Genomic DNA, 16,383 nt, shown 5'->3' with positions numbered 1-16,383 from the left:
CTAAACAGGTCCATAACGATGAATCTAGAAATGAGGGATGTCATGAGAACCCTCTTTGTTTGTGGCGAGTCGATAGGATATCGCATTCCATTAATCGTATTTCGACTTTCGTAATGAAGCAGCAAGCCGATGGGCTACCATGTATTGAATGTTGTCCATGAGACTCGGGTGCAAACCCTCAAGGAGCATTTTAGGATAGTATGTCAACCTTTCATACATCTCCTTGTGTTTTGTAACGAACAGGATGTTGTCATATGAGCATCATGAAGCTCCCTACTACGTGTTGCAACCATGATCATTTAGTTGTACTGCGAAGGGATCCATGTTTGAATAGCTTGTGTAATGACTACATAGAGGAGTGGAGTTTATCGATCGTTCATGACGAACAAGCGGAGAAGATGTGTGGCTTTACGATGGGACATTTAACCAAGCAACCCTGAGTTTATCGATCATTCAAGCAAAGAAGGTACATGACTTTACGGTGGGAAATTTAACCAAGCAACCTTGACATGCTTATGGATCCCCTCGAGAACATGCTTCATGCATTTATTTATTTCCACTCCAAATTCCACGAGAAGGATACCTTACAAAGGAGTGTTTTGAGAGATGTGAGAGAACTAAATACCCTTCCTCCTTGGGGTCTCAAAAAAAAACTCCCAAAATACCCCTCGTATGTTTTTTGCTTTTGCTTTTTTTCCTTTTTTCTTTTTGGCTTCTTCTTGTGGAAGCACCGCACCCTTTTGTCGTTGGTTTTCTAAACTCTCAAAACGCCCCTCCTCCTCCTCGTATAAGTTTTTGAAAGAGAAGAAGAGAACGAAAGAGAGAAGACAAAAGAAAGTGAAGGAGAGGAGACAAGAGAAAGAGATGACGAGAGAAGCATAAGAGCTCAGCCAAATCACACTTCTCTTCTCTTCTCTTCTCTTCTCTTCTCTTCTCTTCTATGCTCTGCTCTTCCCATGAAGACGAGGTATGTCTCCTCTCTCCCCCTCTCTCTCGCATGCTTTCTTTGTTAGTGTTTCAAATATTCATATATTGATAGCACATTCATCCAACACTGCTTAATTTGTCCCTCTTTTGCAATGTTTAATTCGTGGTATGTTTCATTCTTATATTGGAACTACGTGCTTCAATAAATCTCCTCATGAATGTGAAAGGTTCTTCAGCTTGGCAATCAGATTGGTTGCTTCTCGTAGGGGCAATATATTTTAGTGAAGCAATACTTGATATGGTCTGCAGTAAGCATACGTTTCCAGAGTATTCAGCATTGAGCTGTTCATGGTATAAAGCCGGTGGTTCTACACACACATTCTTTCCCTTCAATGCCTATTTGTGCGCCTTTATGCAATTAAAATACTGTTATCCTAAAAATGTGTATTTGTAAGGAAGCATGTAATATGCATGTATGTGTATGTGTGTTCTTTTACGTGTAGTGGATATGTGTGCATGCATATGTATGTATGTATGTGTGTGTGTGTGTGTGTGTGTGTGTGTGTGTATGTGTGTGTGTGTGTGTATGCAAGCATATATTTGTACTATGCATGGGTGCCAATATAGATTCTTCCATAAGGGCTTCTACAGACACGCCAAACAAAATTATGGATGGGATCAATTTGAATAAATAATTTTATGATACGACATTCATCTTACTAGAACATTTCTTTGACTTTAGATTCAGATTAACTAGCCCAAAGGAATAGAATGGTTTATGTATTTTTCTGAAATCCACCAATCTCATTGTTCTTTAGTTTTGATGATTCATTTGATGCAACAAAAATTTGGAACTCATGCATTGTTCTTTTAATCATAGAGGTGCTTTATGTTTTTGAGTCAATACACAAAGGAAATTAAATATTGCTGATTTATTTCAATGACTTCTTTTATGTAGGTAAATAATTAGTCCATTAAATTAATATTAAATGGAGGATCCTGAACGCACATTGACAGATGAAGAAGAGAAGTTTCTTTTCGATAATGTCTTCCAATCCTATGTTGAAAGTAAGAACTTGGTAGCTCATCAGATCAATTCCTATAATAGGTTTCTCGATGATCTTCATACTGTCTTTGAGAAAACGCCACCTTTAACAATAAAGCCCAATTGTGAGTTCAAGCAAAGGCCAGGATCTTTAGATTCTGCCCAAGTCAGTTTTGGGCATGTAAAAATATGCAAACCAACATGGACAGATCAACAAGGAACTACTTTGAATCTTCTTCCAACAGAAGCCCGGCTCCGGAAAATGACTTACAATGCATCTATGTATGCTGATATAAAATTCAAGGTTTGATTTTGATCCTACATTTATATTTTGAGCTTCCATTAGGGTAGTTTGATCTGTATATAAGGATATGAAAATCAAAGTTTGGGACTTAGTATCATTATCTCAATGGTGCACATGCATATACATATTGTATCTAGATTTGCCATGTAATTATTATGAGTCCATGTTTGATATGCTTCACTGGATATTGAAGAGCATAGATCTAAAATATTCTTTTAATTTATTTCATGTAATTGAGGATGTTGAGACCTTGTGTTCACTTATTGTACTTATCATTGTGGGTTGATCTGTATATAAGGATATGAAAATCAATGTTTGGTTTGTATGTATACTACTTAGTATCATGACCTCAATAGTGCACGTGCATATACATATTGTATCTAGATTTTCCCTGTAAATATTATGAGTTCATGCTTGATATGCTTCACTGGATATTGAAGAGCATAGATCTAAAATGTTCTTTTAATTTATTTCATCTAATTGAGGATGTTGAGACCTTGTGTTCACTTATACTTATCATTCTGGGTTTTTACCATATTGAGACTTCCTGTTGGTAATATGATTTGATTATATTTTAAAAAAATCATATCCATGGGTATATATATACACATATAAGTACGCATTAGAGAAATAGACATATACTTGTGTACACATGCATTCTTATGTGAATTAATATCGTTTATATGATATTAGAGAGAGAAAAGAATGTTGTTGACAATATTTTATCATTTTATGGAAGCATCAGTATGGTGAAAAATGGTAGGAAGCCTTGCAGTTGACGTGCTGAAATTCTCTGTAGTCTTAAGTATGATAATGATGGGGCTAAGACTTCAAGATGTTGATGAATTATGAGACTAAGACTTCAATGTGTTGGTTGAACTTTGAAGTATGCCATCTATGTTATCACACCCCTCAGTTTGCTGCAACATTGTATATTTATCCTTGTTTTAGAATGTATTTAACTCAGATCCCAGTGTATGAGTTAGAAGGTATTCATATTTGGTTCCAAAATGCAACTTCTTAGTGAAAGAATAATGATTAAGAATGCTGCTTCGATGCAGGTTTCTGGATCATCATTGATTGACAACAATGATGAAGATGGAAACTCACAGTCCAAAGATGATGAAAAAAAGGCCCCGTGCCAGAAAGTTGCTGTTAAAGATGATGTTCTGGAGAATGTTTTCATTGGGAAAATCCCTGTGATGGTGATGTCAAATATATGCTACTTAGCTGATATGCAAATGGAGGAGAGGAAGCGAGTAGGCCAATGCCACTTTGATGGTGGAGGCTATTTCATTATAAATGGTTCAGAAAAGGTTCAATTCTTGTGTGTGTTCATGATTTCTAAGCGGGTAGCTTAAAAATAAAATAAGAACAAATTCTTTATTTTATTTCATGAACTCTAAGTTGCTATTTTAAAAAGCTAAACAACAAGGATATCTTAATAGATTTGCTGAACAATATTGGAGTAGGTTGTCCATGACATAATGTGATGTATATTGAAACCATTTTCATTAAATTTTCCAGTCTCAAGATGTCAAATATCTTTAATGAATCATTCCACAGGTCTTGATCTCTCAAGAAGGATTTCGAAGCTCCATATTTTGCTCAAAATCGGAACGAAAGAGAGGTTTAACATGTTCATATACATCATCAAGCAAAAGTGAGAAAATTGTGAAAAGGAGAACTAAGGCAGAGATTATATTCTCTAATGTCAACTCAAAGAAATCCGGATTACCCTTTCTTAGAGTTAACTTCTTTGGACTCAAAACCGCTGTACCAGCAGTTATCTTGTTTCGTGCGCTTGGTGTCAGAAATGATAAAGAACTTGTTGAAAGGATTTGTGAAGGTGATATTGATAATGAAATGGTAAATCTAATATATCCCTCTATATACCAAGCAAACGAAATAATGGGATTATCTCTAGAAGATTCACTGGATCTCTGTACCAAAAACACAGAAAAAGCAATAAAATGTTGTCAAAGCAGAGAAAAAGCTATAAAGTGTCTCAAAAATTATATCAATTTGCCATTGTCAGTGGAGGATATCCTGAGATATAATCTTTTCCCACATCTCGACAACGATCTTACTCAGAAAGTCATGCTCTTGAGTTACATGTTTTATTCTGTGTTGTCATGTCAACTTGGGCGGCGTAAACTAGATATTCGAGACGAGTTTAAAAATAAGCGTGTTGAATTAGCTGGTGGTCTCTTTAGGGAGAAGCTTAAAAGATTAATCTATCTGTTTCTATTGAACTTCAAAAGAAGGTTGGAAAAATTGACCATGGCTGCTGATGACTTTAGACAAAACTTGGAATGTCATGTTGATGGTTCCATTATCACAAAGGGATTTAAATATGCATTATCAACAGGGAATTGGGAAGCTTATAACAGTGGTGTGGCTGTAACGCTAAAACGCACAAATTATCTGGATACCGTGTCTCATCTTCGACAGATACGCTTTCCAGTGCCAGGTGTCGTCACAGAAAATGGACGAGATTACAGGCAAGTTATGTCACTTTTTTGTTAATGTAAACAGAAAGTTTAGAGCCCTTATTCTTTACTATTTGATTACAAATTTGCTATTCTTGAAAAGAATTTGTTAAGATATCAAGACATTTTGGTTTTGACAAATATCCAATGAAAGATTTCATCTGTCATACCAAGTATTCAAGGAAGAGATCCAATTAATTTGTACAAAGTCAAATGTGATCTACATATAATTTCTATGCCAAGAGTTTTGAGACTTGGCACCACTACTTTTGCAGCAACCAATGGTTTAAAATCCTTCAGTAATCCTAATTTTTGTTTCATGCTTGAAAATTTTATTTCGATCTCAAAACTTCTTTGTTAATCTCCCAAGAAAAAATGATCACCTCAGGTTTAATCAAATATACTAATAATCTTTCAAGAAAAAATGTTCACAATGCACATCAAGTTTAATCAAATGTACTGATAATCTTCCAATCTTTATCTTCATTGTATCTTCTAGGGCTAAAGATAAGATTTGAAAACATAAAGGTTAATATTTTACTTTTTAATGAGAACTTTTTCAATATTTCATATAGATGTTTTGGAGAAAATACTGATTGTTTTGAAATGCAACATCTGTAGAAACACATATGCTATGGGGAGGGTTTGCATGGTGGAGACTCCTGATACTGAAAATTCTGGTCTTATTAATATGCTTTCAATTGGATGTGAAATTACTTCCGAGACATCAACATTGCCTCTTCTAGAGATCTTGCGTATTCATTGTCCACAAGAATTGAGGGAAGTTGCACCACATTCTATGAGATCATTAACAAGAGTCTTCTTGAATGGAGAATGGGTTGGAGTGCATGATGATCACAGTAAATTAGTCAAGAACTTGCGTAACCTTCGTCGGCAATCATGCATTCATCATGAGGTAGATCCTTTATTTTTGTAAAAGTTCCTTCTGCTAGATAATGAGAACATATGTACTATGTCTTTTTCTGTGTATAATTTTGGACTCTTATTGTAATGGTTTGTGAATACATATCATAGCAATGAACATTAACAATTGTAATTTACGCCACTAGAGTTATTTAATTTGAACTTGGTATGTATCTCTTCATCCTTTCTTGGGAGAGCGTCTAGGGTGCCTTTGTTTTTTTCAGAAAAATGAACTTTTCATGCAAACAGATTTGAAAATATATCTATACCCTGTTACTTCTCTTTTCCAGGTTGAAATAGCTGAAGATCCATGTAGAAAGGAAATACACATTTTTTGCGACGGGGGACGTTTTGTGAGACCGTTGATTTGTATAGAGAATAACTACCCATCTATAACATTGCATCAAATGGAACAGCTGAAGTCTCATAGCCAGTGTGTGTATACATATTTATTGCATAATGGAATAGTTGAACTTGTGGGACCAGAAGAAGAAGAGAGGTGCATTGTTGCTGAAGATTATAAAGAAGTGAGAAATTCCAGAAAAAAGTGTAATGTTAATCACTTTACACATTGTCAAATACATCCATCCCTTTCTTTCTCTCTCGGAACGAATCTTATTCCTTTTTTTAACCACAATGCTTATAATAGAGTAATGTACCAGGCCCAAAAACATGGGAAACAAGCTATAGGCTTGTATACAACATGCTTATCAACAAGGTCTGACACCATAAGTCATCAGTTGTTCTATCCTCAAACTCCAATATGTGAGACAAAATTGTCAAAAGTTTTACAAAGACAAGATCTTAATAATGGGCAGAATGCTATTGTTGCAATCATCCCCTTCTATGGGTATAATCAAGAGGATTCAATCATTATCAACCGGTCATCTATTGATCGTGGGCTCTTCAGATCTGTACATTTTCAGGCTCTGGACTTTGAGATTGATGGAAAATCTGAAAAGTTTGCAAATTTCTCTCTAAAATCAGAACCAGGATCAAAAGAGATAAATCTCGATGATAGTGGACTCCCAATCATCGGACACAAATTCTTTCCTCACGACGTGATCGCGAAAATACATCGTCTAAAAGAATCATCGACATCTGAATGGGAAGAGTCGAGCTTCAGATTGAATGCAATCAACAGAGGAATAGTCGATCAAGTGATATTGACATCAGATGATGAAGAGAATCCAGTTGCACGTGTGAGATTGAGAGACACACGTGTTCCTGTGGATGGAGATAAGTTCTCATCACGACATGGGCAAAAAGGGGTTATTGGTTTCTTATGTGATGAAGAGGATATGTTTTTCACGCCACAAGGGATTGTGCCAGATATTATAATAAATCCTCATGCATTTCCAAGCAGACAAACTGTTGGACAGCTGGCTGAAGGTATTGCTGCTAAGATTTCTGTGGCAAGTGGCCAAAGGGTTGATGGTGGCCCATTTAATGATATGGACGTCGAGAGCTTCTTACGAGATATTCAAAGGTAAATCCTCGTTATTCTATATACCGTCCCTTTCTCAACGTTTTGCTTTGTGAAAGGGAATCAATTATGCCCTAAGAGTAATATGCTAAGTCTAATCCTTCTAGTTTATGATAGATTTATATAGTAGATCTTCTAAGTATGTGAAATTGGAAAATTCTCTTAACCTTGTTAGTGTCGAGGGAGAGACTTGAAACTAGATGCTTAAAGGGGTTTTAATATTTATCAGTTTTTGTTTATATGGAGATCAGGAGATTATTCAAATGCATATTCTATGTATATTCCCTCCCTCCGTGCATTCTAAATGCGTTCCAAAGGAACCGGTCATGCTGCCCAAAAAATCTATATTAAGAGTCTATTTTCTGGATTTCCAAAGATATTTTGAATTGAATTGTTTTTCACATTTGATTAAAATTAACATGAGAAATTGGTAGGACCAAGAGTCTATTTTCTAGATTTCCAAAGATATTTTTAATTGAATTTTTTTTCACATTTGGTTAAAATTAACATGAGAAATTGATAGGACCAAGTAAATTAGTGTACCCCTCCTCCCAGTCTTTCTAGGACCTGGACTACCCAAGTCAAGCATGTGACATGCATAGCCCATGAAAAGTGACGGGGAAAGGGATGTTAAGCATGTGACATGGCTTCATGTTTGCTCAAGTTACATTGTTAGAGGGGTTTTCAGAGATGAGCATATGCATCAGACGATTCAATGTCTTGAGTTGATTTTGCAGATATGGGGGAGAGAAAGAAGTTATGCTCAATGGAAGAACAGGAGAGAAACTAATAAACAAGATATCAATCGCGCCAGTTTTCTATCAAAGGCTGGTCCACATGGCTTTAGATAAAGTAAAATGTAGAAGCAAGGGTCGTGTGGATTCTTTCACAATGCAACCAGTCCCTGGAAGAAAGAGACAAGGCGGGGTAAAGTTTGGTGAAATGGAAAGAGATTGTTTGATTGCCCATGGTGCTTCAGCAAATTTGAAAGAAAGACTGTTTGATTTAAGTGATCCTTATATCATTTTCATTTGTAAAGAGTGCAATATTGTGGTTTGGAAAGAACAATATGATTTGCGGTGTCCTTCATGCAAGAGTTATAAACATATTGTTCAAGTTCCCATGCCCTATGCTTGCAAACTCCTCTATCAAGAACTCTTGAGTATGGGAATAAGAATGAAATTCTGGGTAGTTTGATTGATGACTGTCCCATTATAAGAATGATGCATCTCAATCAAAATGCAACCTCTATTTGTATGGAAGTTCCAGTTATAACATCATTAGTTTGCATAAAAACAATACATTGTCCATTTCTTTCACAAGAATGTGTATTGTGAAGTTAATAATCTCTAAATGCCTACTGAATATTTCATGCAAAAGAAAGTACTTCCCTGAAAACCTCTGATACAGTGTATGTATATGGAACTATGTATATGGAAAGTTGAATTTGAATTAGAAATGAACGGATTGTTGATTTTATTAATTAATTGCAAACTTAGTATGTGGATGACGAGCTGGAAATCCCCATGAAGTTATTTAATTGCTTGCTCAATGCCATCCTTGCAAAAAAGTTATTTAATTGCTTGCTTTGAGATTTCGCTGAAGTGAGGTATGCATAGGCCCTCTAAACAGATATAATGACACATCATAAGCACTGTGTTGCCAGAACAGATTTAATCACCTCGTATGCACTTTGTATTGGAAACTTAGAATCACTTTTTTTCATACCCGGGAAAATGAGAACAATCACTTATTTTCATCTGGAAAAATATCTATCATCACTGAAACCAAATTCTAGAAGTACCCTTGCTTTTTATGACAAATCACTGAAAGAGCTGCTGAGAAAAAAGAATATTGCATTTTTGTAATGAAATTTGTTGTTTTTACCTGGAAAATTCTGTGGTTTGTGGAATTTGGTTGATGGACATCTGAGGACAGGGTAGGAGTTGATGTCTAAGAATTTCTTATTTATTTATTTTTTGGGTCGTTCTTCAATCATGAAATGAATAAAGAACATAATAATAACGTCACTGTCATTGCCAATGTATTTTTGCTGCAGTATAGAAGCATGTTGCCTGGAAAAGTCTCAAAAAATGTGCATGTAATTTTCGGCTGGTGTTTCAGTGATGAGAGTAATGAATAAAAATAATATTCTGCGTGTGGTTCATTGAGTCATGACTCGCCACTTTTATTAATAGAATGGCTTTTTGCTGCTGCATAAGATCACAAAGCAGCAGGCATGTTGGCTCAGGAAGTCTCAAAACCTGTGTTTGCGCGCGCATGCATACGTGCACATTCACATGTGTGAGCCATTGCCAGTAACTACCCATATACTTTCCTTTAAGAGACCCTATAACATGACTAGGTTATTCCTCAAGGGTGTGGAAGGTTAGAGAACCGTCAAAAAGACCAGCTAGCCCAAAAAGCTGCCTCCTGAACAAGTCACCTATAGCATTGATGTCAACAAACCACCAGCCCAGGATGCACATTTGAACCTGAACTATTGTTGTTGAGAACTGACTCTTCCTTTGTTTTCTTTGGCACAAGCTCTGGATCCACCAATTAAACCAGCAGTGTTCTCGAAACTAGAAAATCATCAAAGATAGACAGGGAAAGCATGTTTTCAAAACAGCAGGCAAAACCAATAGCTGAATTGGATACATTACCTGGATTAGAATGAGATAGTTATGGTGCACATAAACTTTACTTAAACAAACGTCATAAAACAATGTTCTGCCATCCAGGGATTTTCAGCATGTTGGAGTGTCAGAGTGCAACCTTACTCTCATGTAAGTGGTGTGACACAATTGGATGTCATTTAGTGCAGTATCTTCTTCGTACATATGGGTAGGCAATTTCAGGTGCTACAACCTTACCTTAACTGGGCCATTTCATGCTTGGTTATTATTAACGTGAGAAATTAATAGGATGTAAGTAAGAATACTGTATCATTGATTTGCTGCTTTCTTTGATGTCCTTCACAATTCGTCTTTGCAAACTCTTTTCTCATCACCTAGTGAGATGGACGTGTCTAAAGGCATTTAAAAATGTAAGTAGGTTGGTTGTGAGAAGCTTACTGTGGCGGGGGACTTGAGACATGCAAAGTAGATACAACATTCTTATTATGGAAAGGACTTTTGATTGAAAAGTCACTGAAGATAGATAACGAGTTAAATTCTAGAAAATGTGGAGAGGGAATCGATATAATCTATATAAATGGGGAAGAATCCAATAATAAATAAATGACATCTTTTCCTAAAGAAATTGTTGTTTTTTATTTGCAAAACTCTCTACCGTTACAGAAACAGAACTCCGTGGTTTATACCAAGCCAAAGAAACTCACTCTATTGATGGATACATCAATGAAGAAAAATCAATCTGTGGTGCCAGAACCAAAAAACATAAACATGATTTTACATGTATGATGTCCCTATATGAGCCTTTTGGTAGAATAATAGTTGCTGAGGTAGCCAATAATGTTTGGAAAAAAACAACTCTTGCAAATGGGTATCTCCACTGACCAATATACTAGCAGCCCTTCAATATTTTTTTGCCCAAGATATCTCCTGTAATCAGCATAGAGAATAACGATACACTGCATTGCATACATCATCTTTGCTCTAATGTGGTTTAGGAACATAACCATCCACAGCAAAATTCCTTGTTGCTGAAGGCAACAAAAGCCTGATACCATCAAGTTCAGGTCCAGCTACAACTTGACAACCAAGACGCGACCTGCATTCATTGAAAAACAAAAAACTCTCTATTATAACATATTATTCATTGAAAAACAAGTATTTCTCAACACGTCACTGTCATAAAGAAAAATTAACACACTTCATTCAATTAAATAAGAATCTGTATAAACACACACCATTCATTGAAAAACAAGAATTTCTCTAAAAAATTGTTCATTGAAAAATAAGAATTTCACTAAAGCATATTATTCATACCACAGATTGCCTTGAACATATAGAACCAACTCACTACAATCAAAAAGAGAGGGAACGTAAGAAATCTCAACAAGACATCATCACTTACGTTTCTGTCAAACCAAAAGCAAGATCCAGCATATCATTCTCTTCATCTGTAGGTTCTGAAAGTTTATTGTAATATGCTTCATCCTGCACATGCATTATTGAGATTTGAAATGGAACAAACTTGAACAAAGCTGATACAATCTTCAAACAGATTAATAGAAATGTACAGAAACATGATCTGCATAATACAGTTATCCTTCAGTAAAACCCTGAGTTTTTCCATCAGTTCTTTTTATATGTGCACCCTGCTTGCTTGGACTCTGGTTATTTTCTCATCAGGTCTTTGAGACAATTTTTTTATCTATGTTTTCTTGAATCCTACAGATGGTAAGTTTGAAGCCCTTTGTTAAGCTCTACATTTAGTTCTCATTGGATATTGGGATGCCCTCTTCTATCATTCAGATCATTCTATTTAAAACCTCTGGGTTCTGTTATGCTTTGCTGGTGTCCCTTTAGAATTCGTTCTCGACTAGACTATATTCGTAGTTCTTTTTGAGTTTTTCTTAAAACTATATCAACTGTGATCATTTACCATTGATCATTATGATCTACATATCCTAATCTCTTTCTCTTGTTTCTCTCCATAGAAGTTTCAATTCCGAATAGTTAATAGTTGCATATAAAACCTCCAAATCCAATTACTAGTCCTTAGCTATCCATAGGCAATAACCAAGTTATAATGACACGCCTATCTTGATACAGTCATGAAGGTGATGGAAGATAATCAATATTATATCCAAAGAATCTATATTGTTTTGTTTTGACCACGCTACTACTTTTTGAATATCTGAAAAACTTAATTCAAAAAATAGGTAATGAATTTATGAGATAGATTGTAACAAGAGAATATGTTTATAAACATACAAACCATGATGATCACATGGCATGTAGAACAAGCAAGTGAACCTTCGCAAGCTCCTGTAGAGTCATCCAAACAGAAGGGATGAGCTATATTTAAAAGAGCCCCTCAAAATAAGAAAAGAAGCAAATTAAGAGAACCTTCCAGTTCAATGTCATTCTGATGGGCAGCTTCAAGCATCGACATGCCAATTGGTACTTGAATGGTTTTTTCTACACCATCCTTATCCACAAAAGTTACTGAAATCCTGTATGACAAAACATTTCTTTCCGAGTTCTATGTACACCATTAGACACGCACAAAAACTGCAATTCTAATTAACTGCATTTGTTCTCTCTTTCTTTTTCATTGCATGCTTGTATATACAAAAATCTAAACGTTAAATATCGCTTCTTTGGCAGGAAAGGGTGCCCATACATTTTGTATCCCTACATACCTGACTTTTGTCACCTTTATATAAACAAGGTGTGAACTCTTTGTAGTTCATTAATGGGTAGTGAAACTATTTTTGGCTTCCCAGTAGAAATTCAACCTTCAATTTGTGTGCATAGTTTATTTTCCTTTTCTTGTTTATCTTCTTATTTTATCATTTTTACACTTATATCCTGGAGTTTTAAAATCTAATTCTAGGAATAGAACAAGAACACCTACTTCACCTATTGTATTAGTCTATTGTAGAGTTAACACAAGACAGCGTACGAGAACATGAGGAAAGACCAGCCATTGGATGCTTCAGGTAAAGACCGGTAATGTTTCTAATTTACTCAGATAAGAGATTATTGTAATTTTGGGACATTTTCTACACTGCAAAGCTTTTACATATGGTAAATATTTTCCATGATCTCGGTGGCCTAGCAGTAAATGTGGCTACGACCAAAGTCATGGTGGTAAAAACTTTCCTACCTGTAAGGTGTCTAACTAGGATAACCAGAACAACCCAATACTATGATATCGAGAATGTGTGCAGCTTGCACACAACCCAAAGATTGGAGGTAAGAGCAATAGTATTTGATGTATGTCTGGTGGAAATTCTGCTCTATGGAACTGATGTTTGGGGAGTTGGCAATCTTTGTTATCAAGCTCATGGAATAAAATAGAGAAAATACAGAGAAATTTCTATGCAGTCATTTAGGGGTTAAGAGCACAACCCCATACTCCATAATTCTCCTACAAACAGGAAGGAGACCAATAGAATTTGATGACTTTTAAATAGTTAGCATGTACATATAGAAAGTAAAGAAAACAACTTGAAATCACCTCCAAATGCAGTAAAAAGAGGATTGTTACCACTGTAACAACATCAACTACATCAAACACATCCAGAAATGTTTTGCAATATAGCATAATGAAGAATACTTGGATGTGCAGGTAGAGGAAAGAAAGGGACATCGAGTCAATGTTTTACTCAGCCCTCCAAAAATAATGAACAGAAGTCTGCTATAGATCTAAGTTTGAGTACTAATGCAGCTGCATTAAAATCAACATTCTGAGAATTCCCATAGGCAGTTGGCTTATGCTCAAGCAAAAATCCAGACATGCATTCCCAAGTGAGCCCAATGTGCCATCACATTGATGTACATGCGCTCAGACAATCAAAATAGGAATTAGGGGCTGGCTTAATATTGGGAAGAAAAATATAACGCCCGCTCTATATTGCCTCACTTTACCAGTAACAAAAGAATGTGTCACTTTGGAATGTCTTGCATATGAGTACATCCTACATGAGTTATGAAAATTCCTCAAAGATAGTTCAAGCTTTCAAAGAAATGCCAAATTTAAGTGGCAATAGCCAAGATGAACAACCTGCCAAGAAGAGAATTCTACTGGATGTGAATAAAAGAATCGCCAAATCAATACTCCCTTCAACTACCATTAAACACTAAAGTAGTGTGCATACCCAAATCACCCCAATACCTCAAAAGTGAGACCTTCAGTTCTGATATTAAGTCAGTTTGTATAGATTATGGAAAAACCCTTTGTTTTGGCAACAGGTAACAATGTCATAGAATCTGCCAATCTATGATATATAATCCTGAATATTATGTGCAATTAGATACTATATGAAATAGTGAGTGCTAGCTTCCAGTTGAACTGTGCAAAAAAAGCAAATTATTATTCCAACCCATGTCCACGTCTTGCCTCAGTAGAACCCCAATCACCCTTTCCAAATAAAGACAACTCTCACGAAACAGTAAAGAGAATACATACGTTTCTTTGTTTGATTCTGGAGAGTTCTCTGACGAAAATAGTCGTCTTTGTAATCCAGAATTGTGACAATCTACAAAACATAGATATATGATATAATACATATAAGCAACAATGTCCGTATTTCCATATGCGAAACCTCAAAGCATAAAAATAAATAACAAAAGAAGAAAAAGGTTCCAACAACAAAAGGAAAGGGAAATATTACCTAGCCACTGCGAATTTTTGAGAAAAGTAAAGCCATGAATTTTCCACGACTGTGAAGTAGAGAAAGTGGAAGAAGACGAAGAAGAAGAAGAAGAAGAAGAAGAAGAAAAGTGGGCATAAAGACATGAAGAGGGAGGTCTAGAAGCAAGGAATAGCTTCACAGATCTTCTGCATATATTTGCCAAACGAGCCATGGAACCTTGGAAGTCTTTCTTTTTTTTCTCTGCACAGGCGAGTGTAGTAGAGTCTTTCTTTTCGATAGTTTCTTCTTCACGGGATTATATATGTATGTATATTACACCTTCGCAGTAAGGGCTTCCAAAACTTCACATAACAAATGATGGGGGGGACAAATGGAAGAGAGAAATATGGAGAGAGAGAGAGAGAGAGAGAGACCGTGTAATTTTTTTTATGTTCTGCTCTGATCTCTACAAATTCATTATGTATGTATGTATGTATAATGTACATATGCCCCCTTCTCCGCGCCTCTCAACACAAAACCCCGACCATCGCCCCATATCCCGACCTCCCAACATCTTTGTAGGCCGGACATAATTGGCCGTCCGCCCGCCCACCCACCCCTCAATACTCATATATGTGTTAGTAAGTACATATGTTGGGCCTTGCGGCCGAAATGCCACACAAGCCGAGAGGCCTCTTCCATTTCTCGAGAAAGTATTATTAATTATATGGCTCGCTGTGTCTTTCGTTTCTCTCTGCCTTCCCTGGTGGTTGAATTATTTAGACTCTCTGACTCAAAATTAAGGACCTCAAAAAAACCTTACTCCGCCGCGTATGTTTGTTACGCTGCTTATATTTTTTTGCTACTCTAGGTTTATTTACCATCTCATTACATGTTTAGGCTATCTTGTTGAGTTTTAACAATTAGTACGAGACTCTTAACAATAACCGTGACATGACCTTGATAAGGAGACATAACTTCAGTCAAAATTAAGATGTGAGCTGAATATTATAATCGAACTTTGCGGATATTATCGTGGATTGTGATATTTTACATCACAACTTAAGTGTGAAACGTAATCAAGGCAATGTATCGTGGCTTGGTAATAGATTATGGTGAGGAATCATAGCATAATATTAACATCAACATTGACAATTGAGAAGGGGTATAACAAAGTGATGTCGTACTTTGTTGCCAAATTATGGCCCAAATGAGATTTGGGTTTAGTTTATCGTGTTGCATGGAAAATCATGCAATAAGAGCTATATCATTGACAATGTATGGCCCATATGACATTTGTAGTTAGTTTATCGTGGTGCATTCGAGTGGTCATGTGATTTGGGGTTAGGTTAACTTTGGCAGCTTCACACACATTTTGCATGACACCACAATGATCAAAGCTTTGTACAACAAAGAGAATGGGTGGAGGGACATAAGTTTGTAGTTAGTTACAAATCGAAGAGTACTAAAGATTGTTCACTGCATTTATGAAAAACATATGCATTTCACATGAAACCACCATGATCAAAGTTTTTGTAGTGGCACATCAATAACAATCATTGCATAAGGAACTCGAAACCAATCCTATTTCTCTCCGTTCAAAGGTGTCTGTGTCTTTTTAACCATCAAGATATGTTGAGTTTGAAGCGAGATGTTGAAGCCTTGGAGACATCGGGTATTCCCATACATTGGCCTAGATGGAGCAGGAGCTTATGAACGCGTGTCGGGGTTTTATGTAGTTCTCATATGCAGGCTGATGACAATCACACATGCAGATCCATGGGGGTCCCTAATTGCAAGTTGACAGGCATTCTAGATATCGGATAGGTCCCGAAGGGATGGGTGGGGGTTGGGTTGGGTCGTGGTATGTGATTGGATTGCTCGGGTATGTGTCAAAATGGGCGGGCGGTGGTCACGTGTTGCGATGCCAGA

General features: G+C 36.3%; 2 protein-coding genes across 2 annotated transcripts; one reads left to right on the top strand and one right to left on the bottom strand.

Moving 5' to 3' along the window:
• The first annotated feature begins 1,153 nt into the window (after positions 1 to 1,153).
• Positions 1,154 to 8,503, top strand: LOC147869643 (uncharacterized). The gene is made up of 7 exons (XM_087331607.1): positions 1,154 to 1,278; positions 1,886 to 2,276; positions 3,338 to 3,592; positions 3,843 to 4,780; positions 5,390 to 5,684; positions 5,983 to 7,181; positions 7,916 to 8,503. The coding sequence occupies exons 2-7, from the start codon at positions 1,917 to 1,919 to the stop codon at positions 8,373 to 8,375; spliced, it is 3,507 nt and encodes a 1,168-aa protein (XP_087187733.1). The 5' UTR covers positions 1,154 to 1,278; positions 1,886 to 1,916; the 3' UTR covers positions 8,376 to 8,503.
• Positions 8,504 to 10,436: 1,933 nt separating this feature from the next.
• On the bottom strand, positions 10,437 to 14,833 carry LOC147869642 (uncharacterized). The gene is made up of 7 exons (XM_087331619.1): positions 14,789 to 14,833; positions 14,491 to 14,712; positions 14,286 to 14,355; positions 12,218 to 12,324; positions 12,087 to 12,136; positions 11,220 to 11,302; positions 10,437 to 10,913 (listed from the first exon to the last, which is right to left on the bottom strand). The coding sequence occupies exons 2-7, from the start codon at positions 14,681 to 14,683 to the stop codon at positions 10,799 to 10,801; spliced, it is 618 nt and encodes a 205-aa protein (XP_087187745.1). The 5' UTR covers positions 14,684 to 14,712; positions 14,789 to 14,833; the 3' UTR covers positions 10,437 to 10,798.
• Positions 14,834 to 16,383: the final 1,550 nt, after the last annotated feature.

The sequence above is a fragment of the Azolla caroliniana genome, unplaced genomic scaffold, assembly GCF_043228905.1.
Source record: "Azolla caroliniana isolate FFs.n. ecotype wild unplaced genomic scaffold, voAzoCaro1.0.p SCAF_1, whole genome shotgun sequence".
Classification (NCBI taxonomy): domain Eukaryota; kingdom Viridiplantae; phylum Streptophyta; class Polypodiopsida; order Salviniales; family Salviniaceae; genus Azolla; species Azolla caroliniana.
The sequence above is the reverse complement of the archived record's forward strand: the minus strand, read 5'-3'. Positions and strand labels throughout refer to the sequence as shown.

Bases quoted from the DNA above. Each gene is read 5' to 3' on its own strand.
- LOC147869643 (XM_087331607.1), top strand. From the start codon at position 1,917: ATGGAGGATCCTGAACGCACATTGACAGATGAAGAAGAGAAGTTTCTT. The intron at 3,593-3,842 runs GTTCAATTCTTG...ATCATTCCACAG, and splicing joins TTATAAATGGTTCAGAAAAG to GTCTTGATCTCTCAAGAAGG. The intron at 7,182-7,915 runs GTAAATCCTCGT...TTGATTTTGCAG, and splicing joins TTCTTACGAGATATTCAAAG to ATATGGGGGAGAGAAAGAAG.
- LOC147869642 (XM_087331619.1), bottom strand. From the start codon at position 14,683: ATGGCTCGTTTGGCAAATATATGCAGAAGATCTGTGAAGCTATTCCTT. The intron at 14,356-14,490 runs GTAATATTTCCC...TATGTTTTGTAG, and splicing joins CAAAAATTCGCAGTGGCTAG to ATTGTCACAATTCTGGATTA. The intron at 12,137-12,217 runs GTTCTCTTAATT...ATGACTCTACAG, and splicing joins GAATGACATTGAACTGGAAG to GAGCTTGCGAAGGTTCACTT.